The 24993-nt window shown below is 42.0% G+C and overlaps 1 protein-coding gene across 6 annotated transcripts in view; it reads left to right on the forward strand.

Annotated features, from left to right (window-relative positions):
• Positions 1 to 24993, forward strand: part of LOC144601918 (contactin-4-like) — a 1542817-nt gene that overhangs the window by 1227177 nt on the left and 290647 nt on the right. For all 6 annotated transcript variants that reach the window (XM_078414484.1, XM_078414490.1, XM_078414489.1 and 3 more), the window contains one exon: positions 13807 to 13957. In XM_078414484.1, coding sequence (XP_078270610.1) covers positions 13807 to 13957 — 151 coding nt within the window. The remainder of the gene's footprint in view (positions 1 to 13806; positions 13958 to 24993) is intronic.

The following is a 24993-nucleotide window of genomic DNA, read 5'->3' on the forward strand; positions in this document are numbered from 1 at the left end:
TGGATTGTCTCTCCATTTAGAAAATAATCTACCTGCCCCTCCGCCTATTTTTGTATAATCTGCAAACTTGCCACAAAGCCTTCAATCCGCTCATCCAAATCATTAAGATACAACTTGGAGAGCAGGGCCCCCAGCACTGAGCCCTTGTCACTGGCAGCCAACCAGAGAAAGCCCACTTTATTGCCACTCTTTGCCTTCTGCCATCCAGCCAACATTGATATTCATGCTAGTATCTGCCCTTTGATACCAAGGGCTCTCATCCTCAGCAGCCTCCCGTGTGGCACCTTATCAAAGGCTTTCTGAAAATCCAGGTAAACACCATCCACTGACTCTCCTTTGTCTGTCCTGCTATTTACTTCTTCAAAAAATTGCAGCAAATTTGTCAGGCAATACCACCCCTTCACAAAGCCATGCTGACTTCAGCCTGTTTTATCGTAAACATCGAAGTACTCCGTAACTTCATCCTTTCCAATGGACTCTAAATCATACCAACCACCGATGTCAAACCAAGCGGATCTCCTGGTTGCTAAATCATTCTAACTCCAATTCCCAATCTGACCTTTTTGTCTTTGCCTCCTCCATCACTGGAGTGAGATCACATGCAAACTGGGAGAACAGCACCCCGTATTCAACTTGGGTAGCTTACAATCAAATGGTATGAGCATTGAATTCTCCAATTTCAAATAATACATCTGCACCCCTCCCCACCCCCTTTCCACTCTAACCCTCCTATCCTGGTGTGCACCTATTCTCCCATCATCTCCCAACACCCTGCTCCTCCCCTCCCCCTGTATGCTCATATAAACATAGAAACATAGAAAATAGGTGCAGGAGTAGGCCATTCGGCCCTTCGAGCCTGCACCGCCATTCAATATGATCATGGCTGATCATCCAGCTCAGTAGCCTGTACCTGCCTTCTCTCCATACCCCCTGATCCCTTTAGCGAAAAGGGCCACATCTAACTCCCTCTTAAATATAGCCAATGAACTGGCCTCAACTACCTTCTGTGGCAGAGAATTCCACAGACTCACCACTCTCTGTGTGAAGAAATGTTTTCTCATCTTGGTCCTAAAAGACTTCCCCCTTACCCTTAAGCTGTGACCCCTGGTTCTGGACTCCCCCAACATCGGGAACAATCTTCCCGCATCTAGCCTCTCCAACCCCTTAAGAATTTTATATGTTTCTATAAGATCCCCCCCTCAGTCTTCTAAATTCTAGCGAGTACAAGCCCAGTCTATCCAGTCTTTCCTCGTATGTAAGTCCCGCCATCCCAGGGATCAATCTGGTGAACCTTCTCTGTACTCCCTCTAAGGCAAGAACGTCTTTCCTCAGGTTAGGAGACCAAAACTGCACACAATACTCCAGGTGCGGTCTCACCAAGGCCCTGTACAACTGCAGCAGAACCTCCCTGCTCCTAAACTCAAATCCTCTTGCTATGAATGCCAACATACCATTCGCTTTCTTCACCGCCTGCTGCACCTGCATGCTTGCTTTCAATGACTGGTGCACCATGACACCAAGGTCACGTTGCATCTCCCCTTCTCCCAATCGGTCACCATTCAGGTAATACTCTGCTTTCCTGTTCTTGCCGCCAAAGTGGATAACCTCACATTTATCCACATTATATTGCATCTGCCATGCATTTGCCCACTCGCCTAATCTATCCAAGTCACTCTGCAGCCTCCTAGCATCCTCCTCGCAGCTAACACTGCCACCCAGCTTCGTGTCATCCGCAAACTTAGAGATGTTGCATTCAATTCCCTCGTCCAAATCATTAATATACACTGTAAATAACTGGGGTCCCAGCACTGAGCCTTGCGGTACCCCACTAGTCACTGCCTGCCATTCCGAAAAGGACCCGTTTATTCCTACTCTTTGCTTCCTGTCCGCCAACCAATTTTCTATCTACCTCAACACTGAACCCTCAATACCGTGTGCTTTAAGTTTGTACACCAATCTCCTATGTGGGACCTTGTCGAAGGCCTTCTGAAAGTCCAGATATAACACATCGACTGGTTCTCCCTTATCCACTCTACTAGTTACATCCTCGAAAAATTCTATAAGATTCGTCAGACATGATTTGCCTTTGGTAAATCCATGCTGACTTTGTCCGATGATTTCACCACTTTCCAAATGTGATGCTATCACATCTTTAATAACTGACTCTAGCATTTTCCCCACTACCGATGTTAGGCTAACTGGTCTATAATTCCCCGTTTTCTCTCTCCCTCCCTTTTTAAAAAGTGGGGTTACATTAGCTACCCTCCAGTCCTCAGGAACTACTCCAGAATCTAAAGAGTTTTGAAAAATTATCACTAATGCATCCACTATTTCTGAGGCTACTTCCTTAAGCACTCTGGGATGCAGCCTATCTGGCCCTGGGGATTTATCTGCCTTTAATCTATTTAATTTACCTAACACCACTTCCCGACTAACCTGGATTTCCCTCAGTTCCTCCATCTCATTAGACCCCCGGTCCCCTGCTATTTCCGGCAGACGGTTTATGTCTTCCTTAGTGAAGACAGAACCAAAGTATTTGTTCAATTGGTCTGCCATCTCCTTGTTCCCTATGATCAAATCACCTGTTTCCGACTGCAAGGGACCTACATTTGCCTTAACTAATCTTTTTCTCTTGACATGTCTATAAAAGCTTTTGCAGTCAGTTTTTATGTTCCTTGCCAGTTTTCCCTCATAATCTATTTTCCCTTTCCTAATTAAGCCCTTTGTCCTCCTCTGCTGGACTCTGAATTTCTCCCAGTCCTCTGGTATGCTACTTTTTCTGGCTAATCTGTATGCTTCATCTTTTGTTTTAATACTATCCTTGATTTCCCTTGTTAGCCACGGATGCACTACCTTTCCTGGTTTGTTCTTTTGCCAAACTGGGATGAACACTTGTTGTAGTTCATCCATGCGACCTTTAAATGCCTTCCATTGCATGTCCACCGTCAACCCTTTCAGCATCAATCGCCAGTCTATCTTGGACAATTCACGCCTCATACCCTCAAAGTTACCTTTCTTTAAGTTCAGAACACTTGTTTCTGTATTGACTTTGTCACTCTCCATCCTAATGAAGAACTCTACCATATTATGATCACTCTTGCCCAAGGGGCCTCGCACAACAAGACTGCTAACTAACCCTTCCTCATTACTCAATACCCAGTCTAGAATGGCCTGTTCTCTCGTTGGTTCCTCGACATGTTGGTTTAGAAAACCATCTCGCAAACATTCCAAGAAATCCTCTTCCTCAGCACCCCTAACAGTTTGGTTCACCCAATCTATATGTAGATTGAAGTCACCCATTATAACTGCTGCACCTTTAGTGCACGCATTTCTAATTTCCTGCTTGATGCCATCCCCAACCTCACTACTGCTGTTAGGTGGCCTGTACACAACTCCCACTAGCGTTTTCTGCCCCTTAGTGTTTCGTAGCTCTACCCATATCGATTCCACTTCCTCCAAGCTAATGTCCTTCCTTTCCACTGCTTTAATCTCCTCTCTAACCAGTAACGCTACCCCACCTCCTTTTCCTTTCTGTCTATCCCGCCTGAATATAGAATATCCCTGGATGTTGAGCTCCCAGCCTTGGTCACCCTGGAGCCATGTCTCCGTAATCCCAACTATATCATAATCATTAATAACTATCTCCACATTTAATTCATCCACCTTATTACGTATACTCCTTGCATTGAGACACAAAGCCTTCAGGCTTGTTTTTACAACTCTCTTACCCCTTATACAATTATGTTGAAAAGTGGCCCTTTTTGATTTTTGCCCTGGATTTGTCTGCCTACCACTTTTACTTTTCACCTTGCTACCTGTTGCTTCTACCCTCATTTTACACCCCTCTGTCTCTCTGCTCCTGCTCCCATCCCCCTGCCACATTAGTTTAAATCCTCCCTGACATCTCCCATCTCCTAGCCCCATATTTCCTTTTATCCTCTCTGCCCTCCCCTTATCCACTTCCAACCATATTTCCCCCTCTTGCTTTACACTTTACCTCTTTTTTCCTTATCTGACACCGTTTCAATACTGTTTTTCACTCCGAAACTTTGTCACTACCTCCACACCTTTGCCGATCACTCCTCCCTCACCCTGCTGCACTGCATACACCTATCATTTGCCATGCATTACCCCACTCTGACCTCTTTTCCAGCTTTCTCCCCACGAAGCCATTAGTCTGAAGAAGGGTCCCGAATCAAAATGGTGTCATTCTTTCCCTCCAGGATTGGTGCCTCACCCACTGATTTCTTCCAGAGATTGTTTTTCATTCAATATTGCAGCATCTGCAGTTTCATGTGTCTCCTCGAGTGATATTAATTTGATTTTGATTATTTCATACGCAGGGACAGGCACTTCAGTGAACTTCTTAAAACAAAGGAACTGATGAACAAAAGAAAATATAGTTGTGAATAAGCTATTGATTTGTTGCTGGTTTATATATTCTGATAAAATGGAAATAAAATCAATTTCTGGCATATTTTCTGCACCATTCACCGATGTCACTGACATTTTCAACACTATAACTAATAGTGTCATATTTCACATGAGCAACTAGGCTCTGTGACAGATTTAAAAGAAGCTTTAAGGTCAGTGTTATTTCTGGCTAATTGGTTTCTTGAGAATATAGAGGGATATGTGGTATGGTAGTTCAACTAGGATCTGTTCAGTGGACAGATAAAAGATATGGCATTTAAAGGTGGACGTGGCCCAGCTCACAATACAATTATAACCTTATCTGTGATTTTGTTGCAGGAAAACTGTCATAAAGTTTTCATTGCCAAACAATACAACAGTAGCTTCTCTTTTGGATTTCTAATAGAGCAGTTTTTTTTCACTGTTGCTAACAAACCTTTCATGTGGAATCTGGTCAAAACATCAAACATTATCTCATCTATTTGCAAAGATCTTTGAAATATCTAACATTTGCAGAGATTTCTATAATTATGCAAGTTTTCTAAATAATAACTGATCTTACACTGCGCGTTTCTATTATTCCAATTCATATGGAAAGCTTTATCATGTGAAAGAAATGCATTTTATTAAAGTCAAACACTTAATCTTCTAACAATATTTATGCTCTCCTGACATTCATGATCTTTTGGCAAAATGGATTATCTCACATGTATCTGAGGTAAAATGAATTGGCCAATTATGAATGCATACATGTTGGCCAGTGTGTGCAAGTTGGGCCAAAGGGTCTGTTTCCACACTGTATGACCTCGTGACTCCATTCTTAAAGCCAAATACTGTGATTTGTTGCAATGCTCCTGAATATTGGTCATTCCTCACCCCGTATCTTATCCACAAATTTGAAAGCTGTGTTTTGAGTTCCAAAGCCTAGGTATTAATAGCCCAGAAAGCAGCTTGCTCCTCCCTTATCTACCAAGTCTGATTCAAGTAGCAGTGGACCTTCCCTTGAGAACTTGTTGCATGAAACTATCTCTGGCCCATTTGATGGAGCCATGCAATGATAGAAACATAGAAAATAGGTGCAGAAGGAGGCCATTTGGCCCTTCGAGCCAGCACCGCCATTCATTGTGATCATGGCTGATCATCTACAAGCAGTAGCCTGTGCCTGCCTTCTCCCCATATCCCTTGATTCCACTTGCCCCGAGAGCTCGATCTAACTCTCTTATAAATTCATCCAGTGAATTGACCTCCACTGCCTTCTGTAGCAGAGAATTCCACAAATTCACAACTCTCTGGGTAAAAAAGTTTCTTCTCACCTCAGTTTTAAATGGCCTCCCCTTTATTCTTAGACTGTGTCCCCTGGTTCTGGACTCTCCCAACATTGGGCATGTTCCAAGCCTTTCAATCATAGATCCTGCAGGAACACATTGATAGCTAGAAATAACACATTCCACGCTTAATCAACTGTCAAAGCTAATAAAGAGCTAGATGCTGTTCCATCAAACGGGGGTGGCCAGTGGCATCTTCTTCGCTGTCGTGTACTGGGGTAGCAGGGCCAAGGCAACCGGTGCCAACAAAATTAACAAGCTCATCAGGAGGGCTGGCTCCGTCTTGGGGGTGAAGTGAGTTGGATTCATTGGAGGTGGTCTTGGAGGGGAGGATGCTCCTCAAACTGTGGAGCATCTTAGACAATACAGCTCCACCCCCTCCATGTCACACTGGTCAAACTCAGGAGCACCTTCAGCAACAGACTGGTTCTACTGACATGCAGCGCACAATGGCACAGGAGATCCTTCTTCCCCTGTGGCAATCAAACTGTACAATTCCTCTCCCTTCTGTCGTGGGCTGGACTGAATCCTCTTTTCTTAAAATATTACACAATACAGCATTTAACTTTAAAAATGTAGTATATATACAACAGTAAAAAATAAATTGAAACCTTTAAATCAACTCAATGAATTTAAAAAATGGCAATTGACTAATCGTTATTCTTCTGTCTCACTGCCATTCCTTTCCATTGAAATTAATGGACTCATTGATCTATGCCAGGTCAAAGTTGCCACAGTTTCACTAGGCATAACTGCTGGCAAAGTCTGAAGTTCCTGTCACAAATGTCCTTCCCAGGAAATTGCTTGCAGTATATTGCTTGAATGTGGTTAAGCTGGAAAGAGTGCAGAGCAGATTTATGTCCTTATGAGGATGCTGCCAGGACCTGAAGGCCTGAGGAATGAGGGGAGATTGGGCAGGCTACGATTTTATTCATTGAAGCACATGAGGCCGAGGCGTAATCTTTTAGAGACGTTTAAAATCATAAGGTGATTAGATCGGGTGAATGCACAGTTTTTTCCCCCAGAGTAGGGGAATTGAAACCAAAGGTTTAAGGTGAGAGGGGAAAGATTTAATGGGAAGCAGCGGGGAGACTTTTTCACACACAGATTGGTGGGTATGTGGAATGAACTGCCAAAGGAGGTAGTTGAGGCAGGTACTATAATACTTTTTAAAAGGCATTTAGACAGATTCAAGGATAGGAAATGTTTAGAGGCTTATGGGCCAAACACAGGCAGGTGGGACGAGCTTAGATAGGGCATCTTGGTCGGCATGGGCAAGTTTGGTTGAAGGACTATTTTCCGTACTATGTGACTCTCTGAGTCTGTCATGAATGATCTGTCAAAATCTTCATTATTTTCAAAAAGTGAACGAAAAAATTTGCCCCAAATAAAATGTGAATAACATTGATGATTGTGGAACATCTTTCCAAATTCAGTCATTTAAAATACCTCTTGTGTTATCTCTTACACCGATACTACACTTCAAATATTACCACACAAGACACTCTCTGTTCTGCTACATACCAAATTTACATTCATTATCACTGCAAATCCAGTTAAATTATCTCTGCTCAGATGCCCCTTTCTACACCCACTTCCCCCAAAAAATGAGTTTGATCAAATAGGGCTTTATCCTTGGAAATCCAATTACATTTTAAATTTTAGATGCATTTATATTTTTTCTTTTAGTTGGTGTTCTATTATTTTTCAAACTCTAATGTTAATCTGACTGGTCTTTAATTTACTAGGCATTTCTATCTTCTTGATTAGACGAGCGTTAGGTTAGCAATCTGCCAGTCCTCTGGCACTGTGTTCTTTTCTAATTAATAATTAAATATCTGTAATAGTAATATTAAAATATCTGTAATATCTGCCAGAATTATTTTAAAATGCAAAGGTGTCATACATCTTGGCCTGGGGCTTAAGCCTCCTTAAATTTGAAAAGCTTCTTTGATGTTTATCAGATTTATGTTTTAAACATGATTACGTACATTTCTTCTCATTTCCTGAAACCTGATCTGTAATTCTCAGTAAATGTTTAAACCAAGTAATGTTTCAGCACAATTATGCCGTTGCAGTGCTATTGCTTTTAATTTTTATCTTGTTGAGTCCGTAGTTGTGGCAATACGTGTTGCACGGCAATACGTGTGGTGACATTACCTAGGTCTTGGACATAATTAAGATCTCTATTAATATTATGGTCGCATGGGTCCAGCTATTCTCCTAGTTTTAGTTTTCACAACTTCCCCGTCCTTGCAATATTCCAAATAAACATTTTGCTACTTTGTTTGATGCCTCTCTGCGAAGCTAAACCTTCGCATCCAGCACATGTCCGGGTGGCCAGTTTAGGCCGAGGGTTGGATCGGCTCATTGTTACTCTTTGCTTTTCCTATTGTCTTGTCAATCTCTCCCCTAACCTCTCTGATTCTCCCCTTGGTAGATTCTTATCTTCAAGCCATAACGTAAAGTACATCACATTCTTAAGGTTTAACTTATCCTGTATTTTTCTGGTCCGTCATTGCAATTTAGTGTTCATGTTCTTGTCTTTTTAGTGAGGTTTGGCACAATAGGCCAAATAGTCTCATCCTATGTTAAGTGAGATAGTTGAGGGTATTTTTTTGAGGTTTGCTAAACACCATTTCAGATCTTTCCTCTTTCACATCATTCTTGACCAGAATTCTCGTCTACTTTTTATTCCAAACTTCACAGTCCCCGAATATGTGTCAATCTGTTACCTTGGTCTTGGACACAATTAAGTTCTTCACAATTAATATTATGGACACATGGCATAGCTATTGTGAGTTTTTTTTTTTTTAATGTTCTCATTTGTTCTTCATTGTCAACTCCTGAAGGGAATCCGCCCTTGTTGGAGTTCTTCCATATAAGGTTAGAATGTACAGACGTTATAGAGAGGGATGGAGTGATACAGTGTGTAAACAGGCCCTTTGCCCCAATTTGCCCACACCAGCCAACGTATCCCAGCTACACTAGTCCTACCTGCCAGCATTCGATCCATATCCCTCCAAACCTGACCTCTCCATGTGCCTGTCGAACTGCTTCTTAAATGTTGGCATAGTCCCTGCCTCAACTACCTCCTCTGCCAACTTGTTCCATACACCCACCACCCTTTGTGTGAAAAAGTTACGCCTCAGATTCTTATTAAATCTTTTCCCCTTCACCTTAAACCTATGTCCTTGATTCACCTACTCTGGGCAAGAGACTGTGCATCTACCCAATCTATTCCTCTCATGACCTTATATGACTCTACAAGATCACCCTTCATCCTCCTGCACTCCAAGGAAGAGAGTCCCAGCCTACTCAACCTCTGCCTATAGCTCATACCCTCTAGTTGTGGCAACATCCTCGTAAATCTTCTCTGTACTCTTTCCAGCTTGATAACATCTTTCCTGTAGCATGGTGCCCAGAACTGAACACAGTATTCTAAATATGGCCTCACCAACGTCTTATACAACTGCAACATGAGCTCCCAACTTCTATACACAATACTCTGGCTGGTGAAGGCCAATGTGTCAAAAGTTATTTTAATCTACCTTCGACTCCACTTTCAGAGAGCTATGCACCTGCATTCTGAGATCCCTCTGTTCTACAACACTACTCAGACTGCTTCCATTCACTGTGTAGGTCCTGCCCCTGTTAGACTTCCCAAAATGCAACACCTCACATTTTTCTGCATTAAATTCCATCAACCATTCCTCAGCCCACTTGGTCAATTGTTCAAGATCCATCAAGCAATTTTTCATAACCTTCTTCACTATCTGTAATACCACCTACTTTTGAATCATCTGCAAACTTGCTAATCTTGCCGTGTATGTTCTCATCCAAATCATTGATATAGATGAGCCCAGCACCGAACCCTGAGGCACAACACTTGTCAAAGGTCTCCCGTCCAAGAAGCAACCTTCCACCATCACCCTCTGCTTCCTTCCATGAAGCCAATTTACTATCCATTCAGCTATCTCTCCTTGGATCCATGCTATTTAATCTTCCAGCGCAGCCTACCATGAGGAACCTTGTTGAATGCTTTACTGAAGTCCATATATACAACATCTACAGCTCACCCCTCATTGGTGTATTTTCTTTGAACTGGTAAACATGATGTCCCACGTACCAAACCATGCTGACTATCCCTAATCAGCCCTTGTCTGTCTAAATGCCTGTATATCATATCCCTCAGAATACCCTCTAGTGTCTTTCGAACTACAAATGGTAAGCTTACTAGCCCAGCATTTTCCCTGCAGCCCTTCTTGAACAAAGGCACAACATTTGCCACCCTCCAGTCTTCAGGCACCTCGCCTGTATTTAAAAATGACTCATAAATTTCAACCAGGGCTCCTGCAATTTCTTCTCTGGCTTCCCACAACGTCTTTGGATTTCTGATCAGGCCCTGGAGATTTGTCTACCTTCATACACACTAGTACCTTCAGCACCTCTTCAACTGTAAAGCTGACTGCTCTAAAGACAATTCCATGGACTGCCACAAGCTCCTCCATCCTCCTGTCTTTCTACTTGGTAAATACAGTGGGGAAATACTCATTGAGGACCTTTCCCATCTCCTGTGGTTCCACACAATGTTGACCACTTTGATTCCTGAGGGGTCCCACACTCTCTCTCTAGTTATCCTTTTCCCCTTTGTGTATCTGTAAAATCTCTTGGGGTTGGTTGTCCTTAATGCTATCTATCTCCTGGCCCCTTGTTGTCCTTCTGATTTCTTTTTTTACTTTGCTCCTTAGTTTCCGAAGCTCCTCCAGGGATGCGCTTGATCCCAGCTGCCTATACCTGTACCACGCGTCCTTTTTATTCTTAACCAATGACTATATTTCTCTCGTCAGCCAAGCTTCCTTATGTTTGCCTGCCTTGCCCTTCACTCTTACAGGGACGTGCGTATCCTGAGTTTTTGTCATCACACTTTTAAAAACATCCCACTTGGCTGATGTTCCTTTCCCCTCAAACAACCTGCTCCAATCAACTTGAGCGAGACTTTCTCTCATGCCTTGAAAGTTGGCCTTGCCCCAATTTAGCATTTTAGCACGTGAGCCCTCTCTGACCCTATGTGGATCCATGTGCATCCATGTGGGGAAAGGGGAGTGGGGGTGCTTTTTGTTGGTTAGTTACTTAAAATTGGAAAATTCAATGTTCATACCATTGGGTTGTAAGCTACCCAAGTGGAATATGAGGTGCCTTTCCTCCAATTTGAATGTGGCCTCACTCTGGCACCGGAGGAGGCCCGGGACAGAAAGGTTGGTATGGGAAGGGGAGTTAAAATCAGATATTTGTATTTGCATCTTGTTTCCAGTTTAGTGGTCCGGATCTATTGCATTTTTGGACGGCTAATCTCAGTAAACAATGAGGAGGAAACTGGGCAAACAGAGAGGAAAATGCAGTGATGGGAGATGGTATTGAAGATGAGACACACAAAATACGATGAGGTATCGAAGAGGATGCGGAGGGATTTTCAGGATTGAAATAGTTGGGTGGAGCAGTTGATGGGGTGAAAAGGGTAAAGTTAAAAAACTGTCAGAGGTAGCAAAAGCCTATTGGAGAAGAAAGGTCCAACAGGAGTTTCTTCCATTGGGCGATGAGTGATAGTGAAATTACATCTTTAATTTTGGATTATAAAGAGCCTCGTGTATTTTCTTTGAACTGGTAAATCCTCGAAGCTTAGCTCCTCCTGACTGAGAACCATTGCATCCACCTCCATTTCCAATTTAAATCATTGAGAAAAAACTAAGATGTGAAGCTCTCGGAACCTCATCGGAAGGCTGCTGGTGGCATTATTATCAGTAATGCTTCACCAGGGTGTCCCTGGTGAGAGCATCTGATTTCTCTGCTCTCATTTTTAGTGCAGAAAATGCTGGATAAACAATGGTGACTTTACGGCTCTCATTTTATTAAAGCATTGAAAGTATCAATGTGATGTAAGGAAAACGTGTCACAAGTTTGGTTGTGCTGCACGTTAGTGAACAAATGACAATGTTCAGCCATGCCAAAGCCATTTAGCCATGTGTTTCCCAGTGATGTGGTGTGAAATTGTTGGATCCGTGACACTTATTCTTTCAGCAGCCATTTCGAGCTGGAAATGGATTCTGTTAATGATGCTATTCATGATCCTGATATGACACACAATCTTGAAAAAGAACATTGGTGCATGAAGTTTCACTTTCACAAGTAGTAAATTATTCCAAGAAGTCTTTGTTTCTTAGTTTTCCTTTTGTTTTAAACTGCAAATCTTACCGATTATTTCAAGATGTGGCACATCAGCATTATGAGCCCATTAATTTGATGGGGTCCAGAAAATAAGTAGATTTTTCTGAAGAGTATTAAGAGTCGTTTAAATTTTTAAGTTCTTTTAGTTCAAATTGGATTCTGCTTGAGTCTTTGAGGGCTTAGAAAGTAAAGTGTCATTGTGTTATATTTTGAAACCCATTACTTTTTTTGGTTGGCTGCCAGTGACTAACGGAGTTCCGCAGGGGTTGGTGCTGGGGCCGCTACTCTTCACTCTGTATATTAATGATTTGGATGAGGGGATTGAAGGCTTTGTGGCCAAGTTTGCAGATGATATGAAAATAGGTGGAAAGGCAGGTAGTCGGTGGAAAGCAGGGACTCTGCAAAAGGACTTGGACAGGTTGGGAGAGTGGACAGAGAAGTGGCAGATGGAATATAGTGTAGCAAAGTGTGGAGTCATGCATTTTGGTAGTAGGAATAAAGGAGTAGACTTTTCTAAATGGGCAGAGAATCCAGAAATTGAAGGTGCAAAGGGACTTGGGAGTGCTGGTGCAGGATTCCCAAAAAGTTCATCTGCAAGTCGAATCGGTAGTAAAGAAAGCAAAGTCAATGCTAACATTTATTTCAAGAGGGCTTGTAAACAAAAACAGGGATGTAATGTTGAGACTCTATAGGGCGCTGGTAAGGCCGCATTTAGAATATTGTGACCAGTTTTGGGCACCACATCTGAGGAAGGATGGGCTGACTCTGGAGAGGGTCCAGACGAGGTTTACAAGAATGATCCCAGGAATTAGTAGGTTTACCTAATGTGAGCATTTGTCGGCACTGGGCCGGTACTCGCTGGAGTTTAGAAGAATGAGGGGAGACATCATTGAAATATACAGAATCGTGAAATGCTTGGATAGAGTAGATGTGGAGAGGATGTTTCCACTAGTGGGAGAATCTAGGATTAGAGGTCATAGTCTTACAATTAAAGGATGTTCATTTAGGAAGGAGATGAGGAGAAATGTCTTTAGTCAGAGGGTGGTGAATATGTGGAATTCTTTGTCACAGAAGGCTGTAGAGGCCAAGTCAGTGGGTATTTTTAAGGTAGGGATAAATATAATTTTGATTACTATAGGTGTAAGAGATGATGGGGAGAAGGCAAGAGAATGGGGTTAGGAGGGAGGGATAAATCAACTATGATTGAATGGTGGAGTAGACTTGGTGGGCCAAATGGCCTACTGCTCCTATCACTTGTGACCTTATGACCTTATTTATTTGTAACTGTTAGATAAAGTAATTTTACCTGGATGAAACAGTTGAGAGAAATTTATAAAAGGACACAAACCGCTGGAGTAACTTAGCAGGTCGGGCAGCAGTGCTGAGTTTAGTTTAGTTTGGAGATGCAGCGCAGAATCAGGCCCTTCGGCCCACTGGGTCCCCACCGACCTATGATCCCCGCGCACTAACACAATCCTACACACTAGAGACAATTTATATTTATTCTTAGCCAATTAGCCTACAAACCTGTATGTCTTTGGAGTGTGGGAGGAAACCAGAGCACCTGGAGAACACCCAGGTCACAGGGAGAATGTACAAACTCTGTTCAGACAGCAGCCGTAGTCAGGATCGAACCCGGGTCTTTGGCGCTATAAGCCAGCAACTCTACCGCTATGCTGCCATGCCACTCTCGGAGTCATGCCGCTGTAGTTACTCCAGCACCTTGTGTCCTTTTGTGAATTAACCAGCATCTGCTGTTTCTTGTTTCTATAATATACATTTATACTTTGAGCACTTAGAGGAATATTTGGCTTTGTTACACGTGTCTTTCTTTGCTTTCCAGCATCAGCTCCCGATTTCTCAATGAGCCCCTTGAAGAAATTAATAGCTGTTAGCGTGGGTGGCGAGGTCATCATTGAATGTAAGCCAAAAGCTTCCCCGAGACCAACCTTCGCTTGGATGAAAGGAAATGTGATTCTGCATGAAAATGAAAGGTAATTTTGCAAACAAAATTCATCCTTTGATCTTACAGACAGTGGAATTGTGGAAATGTTCAATGCTTTTCAAAGGAAATTGATGTCAGGGCCTTTATTAACTTAATTTTCCTTTCATTACATAATTCCCATAGAAACGCGATCTACAGCAAGAAACCTGAGGCAGCAAATATTAGTACACAGATCTCTCCATTACTGTGCAGCCTCCTACAAATGAATTTGTGCTTTGTACAAGTGCACGTTCATTAAATAATATAATTATGAAATAACACCCAAGACCTTCCAGCAACAAATCCATTCTTTACGTTGGTGCGAAACATATCATGCTGCAAAGTGGTTCTTTGTGTTTTTGTAGCAGAAAATTGTGAATAATAAACAGAAAGTTTAGAGAATAGGAAAACATTTTATGTCTTTTCTTCCTCGCAGGGATTTCACACAGTTTGTGCCAGTGCTGCTGACTGTAGTTTTTCTGATCTATTTCCCCATTCGCCCCATTATATTTTGGCAGGGAAACCCCAGTGAGTTACAAGATAGAAGCAAGACAAGACAATAATAAAAGAGTGAGCTGGTGATTGATTTGAGCTGTCATAAAACCACATACTGTGGATGTGAAATTGCATTTAGACTGAGCGTGGATGATTAAGTATACTTTAGCTCGTAATTAAAAAGCAAGTGAAGATGGAGGAATGGAATAAACAATGTTGTGCTGCTTCTTAGGAGCAATTAACTTAGGTGGACAAAAGTGAAGTAGAAAAGGGGAAGGAACGCTTGATAACCTATCTATTGCATGCTTTTGCTTCGGAGTGATGCCAGTTTCACTACTGTTTACCATTCTTAGTGACATTCAATCTGCACAGAGAGCTAAGTCGGCATTTTTTTGGGGGGTGGTAACATGTAATGCCGATCAAGATATATAGGTCCATCCATTGTTTATTAAAAGAATAAGCAATCTTTTGGTTCCAGAAATTATTTCGTATTATTTACATCACTTACGTTACGCAAATTAGCGATCTAATGGTGAGGTGCAATTAATATAATTTTTCTGTGAAAGAAACATAATAGGCCTTAAATCAGAAAACCAATGGAAGAAAATAGATGAGATATTATTATAGGCACTCCCCAACTTGTGTGAGGGTTACTTTCCGTGAATCATTACATAAGTCAGACTTTACACAAGTCGGAATCACCAACCTTGTCCCCTGCCTGAAATAACTCGGAGGATTAACTGTCTCGGGGATGCCTGGGCTCTTTCTGTGGTTCACGGCCTTCTGGGTAAGCACAAACACCATTGCCGGTTTGTTTCCAATGTAAACTCCAGTCATCTTCCAGTGTTGTGGAAATTACAGACTGCACTACGGGCCGAGTACAGAATTGTTTAAGAAAGTGCAAGTTTACTTAAGTTGCCTGTTGTGTAGGTCAGGGAGTGTCTGTATTTCACAAAGTCCCATTCAGTGGAAATAAAATGCTGCGTTGTTAAAGCTTATGAGGCAATAGAATTTGTGAGGGTCATTCCAAAGTCTGGTTGTCCATTTGGCTAGTCTGCTGCGTTGCTTCCATGCTCTTCTTTGAGATGGCATTTTAAGTGGAACAGAATTGCATCAAAAGTCTGACTTGTCCCATTTAAAATTTCCCCCATTGTGAGGCCTATTAAGTTGAGATAGAAATCAATTAACCAGGTTCCCTCTTCATCCTGCCTGAGGGAGTTGAAATGGAAAAAAAAAATCTATCATAGCACATTTTACAACATTTCCTGTTAAACTAGATGTTTAATGAAAAAGGTCAGTTTTGACAATTGCAAGTCAGATTAATACAGAACAATGTTGGATGAAACAGTATTGTTAATCTGAAAAAATGTTGAAAAAATGTTGAATTAATCTTTTTCTTTTACTCAAGTATATGATCAAAGACATCTCTATCAGTGACATTATTTTAACATGAATATTTCATGTTCAAATTTAACAATACTATTTCAGTAAAGTAAATGAAACTAGCGGATTAAACAAAAAACAAACATGAAATGATCATTACTTTATCAGTTTTCATTTTAAACCCAACATGAGGTTATGTAGACACTAAATGTTCGCTGTGAGATATCTAAGGGTGTAAAAGTAATGAGATTGAAATTGCACTGTGTGACACAAGTAACCAAGATGTTGGCAAGGAATTACTTGATCTTTTTTTTTTTAATAGGGTTAGGATCCTCTTTAATTAGCAGGCAGAATTATTCCATATTTATGTGCTAATGCATTCTATTAGTATAATTATCCAGTGCAATTCCAAATAGACAATAGACAATAGGTGCAGGAGTAGGCCATTCAGCCCTTCGAGCCAGCACCGCCATTCAATGCGATCATGGCTGATCACTCTCAATCAGTACCCCGTTCCTGCCTTCTCCCCATACCCCCTCACTCCGCTATCCTTAAGAGCTCTATCCAGCTCTCTCTTGAAAGCATCCAACGAACTGGCCTCCACTGCCTTCTGAGGCAGAGAATTCCACACCTTCACCACTCTCTGACTGAAAAAGTTCTTCCTCATCTCCGTTCTAAATGGCCTACCCCTTATTCTTAAACTGTGGCCTCTTGTTCTGGACTCCCCCAACATTGGGAACATGTTTCCTGCCTCTAATGTGTCCAATCCCCTAATTATCTTATATGTTTCAATAAGATCCCCCCTCATCCTTCTAAATTCCAGTGTATACAAGCCTAATTGCTCCAGCCTTTCAACATACGACAGTCCCGCCATTCCGGGAATTAACCTAGTGAACCTACGCTGCATGCCCTCAATAGCAAGAATATCCTTCCTCAAATTTGGAGACCAAAACTGCACATAGTACTCCAGGTGCGGTCTCACCAGGGCCCGGTACAACTGTAGAAGGACCTCTTTGCTCCTATACTCAACTCCTCTTGTTATGAAGGCCAACATTCCATTTGCTTTCTTCACTGCCTGCTGTACCTGCATGCTTCCTTTCAGTGATTGATGCACTAGGACACCCAGATCTTGTTGAACTGCTTGGATTAAAAATATATATATTTTCTCCTTACTTGTAATCACTCATAAGCAGTAATCACTAAATGTATGTGAATTAGGAAATTACATGAAATGGTGAGGGAAATGTTGGGCAGTATTGTAGCCTCGAAGATCTTTAACAGAGAGGAAAAGTTATATTGTTAGAAAAAAATCAGACTGCAATGGCTTGGCTTTTCCAGTCAGTGTCATGATGATGCTTACCATTGACCCCAGGGGGAAAATAGCAACAAAGATTCAGCTGGTTCCATGGCATGGATTTATCCTTTTCCAGACTATATTATGGTCTAGATCAAGGGTTCTCAACCTTTTTTGTCCCGTTTACCCCCGGCAAATTTTCAAAAGTAAATTTGCCCTCGCCCTGTTTTGTTCAGTAAGTTTACACTTCCACCATAATAAAGCAACCGGCAAAGAGGAAAATTTAAAATACAGTTTTTAACATTATTATTTTGTTCAAATTTACCCCCTGGGTAGGCGAAATTTATCCCAGGTTGGGAACCCTTGGTCTTGATCCAAGCAGATCCTCATGCTGCAATGGTATTTGTTTCATTTTCCACAGTTGCTGCCTGATCTACTGAGTGTTTCAGCCTTTTCAGTTTTTACACTTAAAATATTTCCAAAAGATTTTACTTGTTAGATGAACCAGAGAGCAGTGCTGAACTACCAGCTCCCTCCTTCATGACCCTTGGACTATCCTTGATTGGACTTTGCTGGTTTTACCTTGCTCTAAACATTATTCCCTGTCTATACACTACAAATGGATTGATTGTAATCATGTATTGTCTTTCTGCTGACTGGTTAGCACGCATCAGAAAGCTTTTCACTGCACCTTGATACACGTGACAATAAACTCAACTAAACTAAATTTGTTGATGCCATTTGAAGGTTGTGCAAAGTTACATGCAATTTTGTTTGCATGAATGATTATGACAGTGAATTGTGCATTTGTTTTGGCACCGGGCATTAGTATTTAATTTAAGATTATTAAGATGCACTGACATTGAACTGATGAACATTGAAATGGCCAGTTATTAGATTTAAAATAGACACAGAAGAAGAATTAGAAATGCAGTGTATTGCCAACTAATCTACTGGGAGAAAGTGGCTTGACTAACAATTCAGTGACAACTGCTTCTGTGCATTAAGTTTACAATCATCTGTAAAATTTCTATTACCTCGCGTGTCTGTTGGATTAATTTTGTTTCTCTGTTTTACTTCCTGCTGTGATTTGGTGCCAAGGGAAGAAACAGCAGTCCTATAGCTGGGCTTGTCACTCAAACCATTTATTTAATACTATCAGGCACATGAAACTTTAATTCAGTTTCTCTCTTGAAAGCCTGGAAAATTGAACCAGATTGCATTCCATTCTTTACAGACTGAGGAATGTGATCGGGCAGAACTGCTGATTGTCATACGTTCATGAATTCATCTGACAGGAGTAGAATTTGGCCATTCGGCCCATCAAAGTCTACTTCACCATACAATTATGGTTGAACTACCTCTCCCTCCTAACCCCATTCTCCTGCTTTCTCCCCATAACCCCTGACACCTGTACTACTCAAGAATCTATCTATCTATCTCTGCCTTAAAAATATCTATTGATGGCCTCCACAGCCTTCTGTGGCAATGAATTCCACAGTTTCTCAGATGTCAGGAGGCATCTATTGATATGTTGTGTATTTATCCATTTCTCGCTGGTCCACTCTTCTATAAGCGGTGTTCTCCATATCATAGTCTTTTGGACATCATGTACTTACTTGTGCACCACATCCAAGAATGTGGCTTTGGATGCATATCTCACTCACTGGTCCAAAGAAATGATTCGTGATCTGCTCCAGATTGGAGCTCCCCCTTGAGATTTTCATACTTCTCCCAACCATCTATCATTCAGGATTGCGCTCAAATGGGAAATCCTGTTGGAAAAACATTTCATTTTAAAAATTACTTTATTTTGTGAATTTTATGAAAAGTTGAGAGGGGAAAGATTTAATAGGAACCTGGGGGGCAAATTTTTCACACATACCGTGGTGGGTATAAAGAATGAGCTGTCAGGTGAGGTAGTTGAGGCAGGTGCTGTAACAACATTTGGACAGGCACATGAATAGGAAAGGCTTAGAGGGACATAGGCCAACCGCAGATAAACACAAAAAGCTGGAGTAACTCAGCGGGACAGGCAGCATTACTGGAGAGAAGGAATGGGTGACGTTTCGGGTTGAGACCCTTCTTCAGACTGGTTAGGGATAAGAGAAACCAGAGACAGTGATGTGGAGAGATAAAGAACAATGAATGAAAGATATGCAAAAAAGTAACTATGTTAAAGGAAACAGGCCATTGCAAGCTGTTTGTTGGGTGAAAATGAGAAGCTAGTGTGACTTGGGTGGGGGAGGGATAGAGAGAGAGGGAATGCCGGGGCCACCTGAAGTGAGAGAAATCAATATTCATACCACTGGGCTGTAAGCAGCCCAAGCGAAATATGAGATGCTGTTCCTCCAATTTGCATTTAGCCGCACTCTGACAATGGATGAGACAGAGGACAGAAAGGTCTGTGTGGGAATGGGAAGGAGAATTAAAGTGTCCAGCAACCGGGGGATGAGATTGGTTCAGGCGGGCTGAGCGAAGGTATTCCACGAAACGATCGCCCAGTCTGCGCTTGGTCTCACCGATGTATAAGAGTCCATACCTTGAGCAACGGATACAGTAGATGAGGTTGGAGGAGGTGCTAGTGAAACTCTGCCTAACTAGAAAGGACGACCTGTCGGCGTCCTTGGACAGAGTCGAGGGAGGAGGTGCAGTGACAGGTGTTGCATCTTCTGCGGTTGCAGGAGAAGGTACCTGGGAAGGGGGTGGTTTGAGGTTTCGATGGGAAGGGATGAGTCCAACTGCAGGCAGGAGGAACTAGTGTAGATGGGGCATCTTGATCACCATGGGCAAGTTGATCCAAAGGGGTCTGCTTCATTGCTGTATGAATCTGTGACTCTATACATTTTCCAATCTTTAAGATTCTTGAACTGTTTGTTATAAGTTGTTTGTATCAATATTTTGGTTTTCTATTTATGAGAACTCTTTGGTGGGTTCGGCTTTGCAACCTGATTGATGTCTGCGATGTTTTGTGCATATCTGAGTTCATCTAGAAATGGTACTTGACAGCTAATGAGATCAGAAAATTGTGAGGAGGAATCTAGTCGCATGTTGAATTGAATGCAAGAAAGTTTGCTGCATCTTTCTGAACAATTCTGTGCAGCATTTCATAAACAGTTGCTTGGATTATGCGTGGTCACTTTGTTTATTTTTACCTAACTAGCATTAAACTTTAATTGAATATCCATTTTTTGCAGAACCAACACATGGTTATTGATGCAGAATAATGTTAGGCATTTGGCTTTATTGATGTCTATCATTTTGAAGTAATGGGCAGGGGTCTCCTGTTGCCATATTGTCTATTGTCCAATTGTCTTTCTGCTGAGGATCGCATGCAACAAAAGCTTGTCACATGACAAGTGACACGTGACAATAAACAACTATAAATTGTCTTCATTCTAGCCATCCTTATCTAGGAGCAGTCTTCTCCTGGGAGCTAGCGATTCAGTGCAGCAAAGAAGCTGTTTCACACCAGGTTGCTGACAGCACTCCCAAAACAGCTTTGACAGTCAGTACAACATCACCAGAGCAGGCTCACAGGCTGCCAAAGCTGTTGATGAGATCGGGCTCCTTGAATTGGTGTGAATATCTTTCCTATTCATTAAACATTCATTTCTTGGGGATATTGAAAAGACAGAAGTGTTGCATGTTTATATTTAAAGCTGTAAATGCACCATGACACAGAGAAGTTGATTAAAACATGTTCATTAACATAAAGAGGAAAAAATGGAATAACAACAAGCCTTTCTCCTGCAGCTGATTTTCTCCTGTTTTTTTGTTTGTTTTAGAGATAAGGCATGGGAACAGGGCCATCAACCCAATGAGTCCAACACTAACCATTGATCACCCATTCATACTCGTTGTATGTTACCTCACTTTCTCATCTACTCCCTACACAGGCCAATTTACAGAAGCCAAATAACCTACAAACTTGCATATCTTTGGGATGTGGGAGGACACCCACGTATTCACAGGGAGAATGTGCAAACTCAACATAGACAGCAGCCAAGGTCAGGATCAAACCCGGGTCTCAGCTGCAAACTGTGAGGCAGCAGCTCTACCGCTGTGCCACAGTGCCACCCTCCCCACCCCCCACCAAATACTTCAAATGATTTATTTGGGTATGGATATGGATATAGGAGGCACGATCAGAAAGTTTGCAGATGACACAAAGTTTGGCAAAGTTATTGAGAGTTTGGAGGAGGATAGTATATAGTCTTAGATTGCAGAGTGATATCTCTGTGTTGGTGAAATAGGCTGATAATGGCAGACGGAGTTCAATCCAGATAAATGTGAAGTGCTACATTTTGGGAGTGATGCTAAGACATGCACCATGTCTCCCCAAAATAACGGTTTGGGGAAGTTTTAATGAACAAATGGACTTTGGAGTACAAAACCAGAGATCCTTTGAAGTGGCATCACAAGTAGATAACATGGTTATGATATTGGCTTTCATTAGTTAAGTTTATTATTGTCATGTGTACTGAAGAACATTGAAACGTTGTTTTTGGGTGCTATCCAGTCAGTGGAAAAATTATAGATGGTTACAATCAAGCCATCCAGAGTGTATAGCTACAGGATAAAGGGAATAATGTTTAGTGCAAAATAAGGTCCAGTAAAGTCCGATTAAAGATAGTCTGAGGGACTCCAATGAGATAGCTGGTAGGTCAGGACTACTCTCGAGTTGGTGATGGAATGGTTCACAGCTGAGTAGAAACTGTCCGTTAGTCCATTAGGGCAGAAACTGTTCATTAGTTCGGTCACTGAGTACAAGGGCAAGGAGATCATGCTGCAACTTTAATAAAACTTGGCCCAGCCACATCTGAAGTACTGCACACCACACTGTGGGAAGGATGTGATGGTTTTAGAGAAGGTGCAGAGGAGTTTGATCAAGATTTTGCCAGGAATGGAATGTTTCACTTCTGTGGAGAGACTGGAGAAGCAAGTTTTGTTCCCCCTGGAGCAGAGAATGTTGAGAGGAGTCATGATTAATGTATATAACAATTAGAAGGAGTGCAGATGGAGTCGAAAGCAAAACCTTTCCCCTCGGTCAGAGGTAGACAAAATAGGAGAACATAAATTTAGAATAAAGGAGAAGGGATACGGAGGACTCCATTCTCACCCAGAGAGTGGTTTAATTTAGTTTAGAGATGCAGCACGGAAACTTGCTCTTCGACCCACCAAGTCAGCACCAACCAGCAATCCCCGCACATTAACACTGCCCAACACACACTAGGGATAATTTTACATTTAAACCAGGCCAATTAACCAACAAACCTGTACGTCTTTGGAGTGTGGGAGGAAATCAAAGATCTCTGGGGGGAAAACTCGCGCAGGTCACTTGGAGACCGTAAAACTCTGTACAGGCAAGCACCCGATTGAACCCGGGTCTATGGCACTGTCAGGCAGTAGCTCTACTACTATGCCACCGTGCTCCCCCTGGTGCGTACATGGAACGCACTGCCAAGAGAATGTTTGAAACTAGGTCGTCTACACCATTTACTCGGTCTCGAGATGAGCACATTAAATGCTCAGGCATGGAAGGCTTGCGAATTGTGTGGATTGTTGCCCGCTGTTCAGTGTGGCTGTGGTAGGCCGAGTGGCCTCTTTCCATGCTGTACGTCACATTGACTCTCTGACACTATCTAAACGTGCAATTGGAAATTAATAGCTCATGGACGCAGATTAAAATCATGACTTTTCACAGTATATGCAGATAAACTTGGAAACTTAAATATGAGCAGGCAGACAAACTCTAGCAGGGGAAAGGCCACTCAAATAAACATTTGCTTAAGGAAACCCATTTCTCAACAGTCTGCAAACATCAGCCATAGTAAACTTTCAAGCATCCCTCAGATAAAATGGGGATTCAAATAAGTCTGGGCAAAGCTCACATTAATTGAAAATTGAAGTCTAAATGCCAGTTGCTTGACATTAAATTTTGTGTGCCAGGCAATTTTAGGTCCAGCTTTGCAGTGAGGATTGCAAAGTACGATCTTGCATATAAAATGGCATAAATATTTGTGCTCTCAATACAAGCAGTGACCAGGACAGAAATTGGGGTCCAATTGTACTAGTTTGTGAATTGAATTTTCTGATTATGTTCACTCTTATTTGCATATCAATGAGCATAAACTCTTCCATGGTTCAATACAATTGGACTCTTTTTACAATTACCTTTACAAATTATAATTACTTTTTAAAGAACCTAATTAAATTGCAGAATGTCCCTTATTGGAGAGATGACCAGTTCTAACTTTATTAACACAGCTGGACATCAATTTTTCATAAAAAGTCTCGTCACAATTTGACATCCAGTGATTCAAAAAATGTAAACTTTTTTGTAAATTTACTTATAGTAGTCACTATATTTGTAAATTAATTCAGCATTATGGTTAAAAAGTGATGCCTGTTAATGCCCTGACAAATGATGAGAGGAGGGTCTCAAAATTGAACAACCTCTCTCTGGCTGGCATCATTACCAAAAACTCTTTGTGGCTTGATCCAACTCCTAGACTAATGTTACTTAAACTGGTTCCAGATTCACAAAAAAATCTGTGCAGTTCTTGGTATTATCTGTGCCTGCAGCCCTTTATTAATGTTGGCAATCTTAAGTGAATATGCACCCAATAATGCATCCATAAGACGAGAAGCTTTCTTTTAAACCCAACCTTAACACCTCTATCATGACAATAGACAATAGGTGCAGGAGGAGGCCATTCGGCCCTTCGAGCCAGCACCGCCATTCAATGTGATCATGGCTGATCATTCTCAATCAGTACCCCGTTCCTGCCATCTCCCCATACCCCCCTACTCCGCTATCCTTAAGAGCTCTATCTAGCTCTCTCTTGAATGCATTCAGAGAATTGGCCTCCACTGCCTTCTGAGGCAGAGAATTCCACAGATTCACAACTCTCTGACTGAAAATGTTTTTCCTCATCTCAGTTCTAAATGGCATACCCCTTATTCTTAAACTGTGGCCCCTTGTTCTGGACTCCCCCAACATTGGGAACATGTTTCCTGCCTCTAACGTGTCCAATCCCTTAATAATCTTATACGTTTCGATAAGATCCCCTCATGGTGCCAGGGTTCAACACATCGCAGACCGGCTTCAGAAAATCCTAGTGAGGGAAGGCGATCAACCTGAAGTCGTTGTGCACGTGGGCACGAATGACGTCGGGCGGAAGAGGAAGGAGGTGCTACAGCAGGAGTTTAGAGAGTTGGGAAAAACACTGAGAAGTAGGACGTCGAAGGTGGTTATCTCTGGACTGCTACCGGTACCTCGTGCTGGTGAGGCCAGGAACAGAGAGATAGAGGGTATGAATTTATGGCTGAGGGACTGGTGCAGAGAGCAGGGATTTAGATTTCTGGACCACTGGGATCTCTTCTGGGCTAGGGGTGACTTGTACAAAAGGGACGGGTTGCATCTTAACAGCAGGGGGACAAACATTCTGGCAGGCAGGTTTGCTAGTGTGACACCTGTGGCTTTAAACTAAGTAGTGGGGGGGAGGGGTTAACAAATTGGGAATATGAAGATGAGGTTAAAGGGAATACAGGAGATATTGCAAAAGACTCTCGGAAGAATGGGAACAGAAGTTCTAGAGGGGAAAAGAAATTAAGGGCAGGGCCAATTGTGAACGATGTGAGTGGGGAGGTAAATACAGAAGTTAAAGTGTTGTACTTAAATGCGCGTAGTATAAAAAATAAAGTGGATGAGCTTGAGGCTCAGTTAGTCATGGGCAAGTATGATGTTGTAGGGATCACTGAGACATGGCTACAAGAGGACCAGGGCTGGGAACTGAATATTCAGGGGTACACAACGTATAGAAAAGACAGACAGGTGGGCAGAGGGGGTGGGGTTGCTCTGATGGTAA

This window comes from Rhinoraja longicauda, chromosome 17 (assembly GCF_053455715.1).
Source record: "Rhinoraja longicauda isolate Sanriku21f chromosome 17, sRhiLon1.1, whole genome shotgun sequence".
Lineage (NCBI taxonomy): Eukaryota > Metazoa > Chordata > Chondrichthyes > Rajiformes > Arhynchobatidae > Rhinoraja > Rhinoraja longicauda.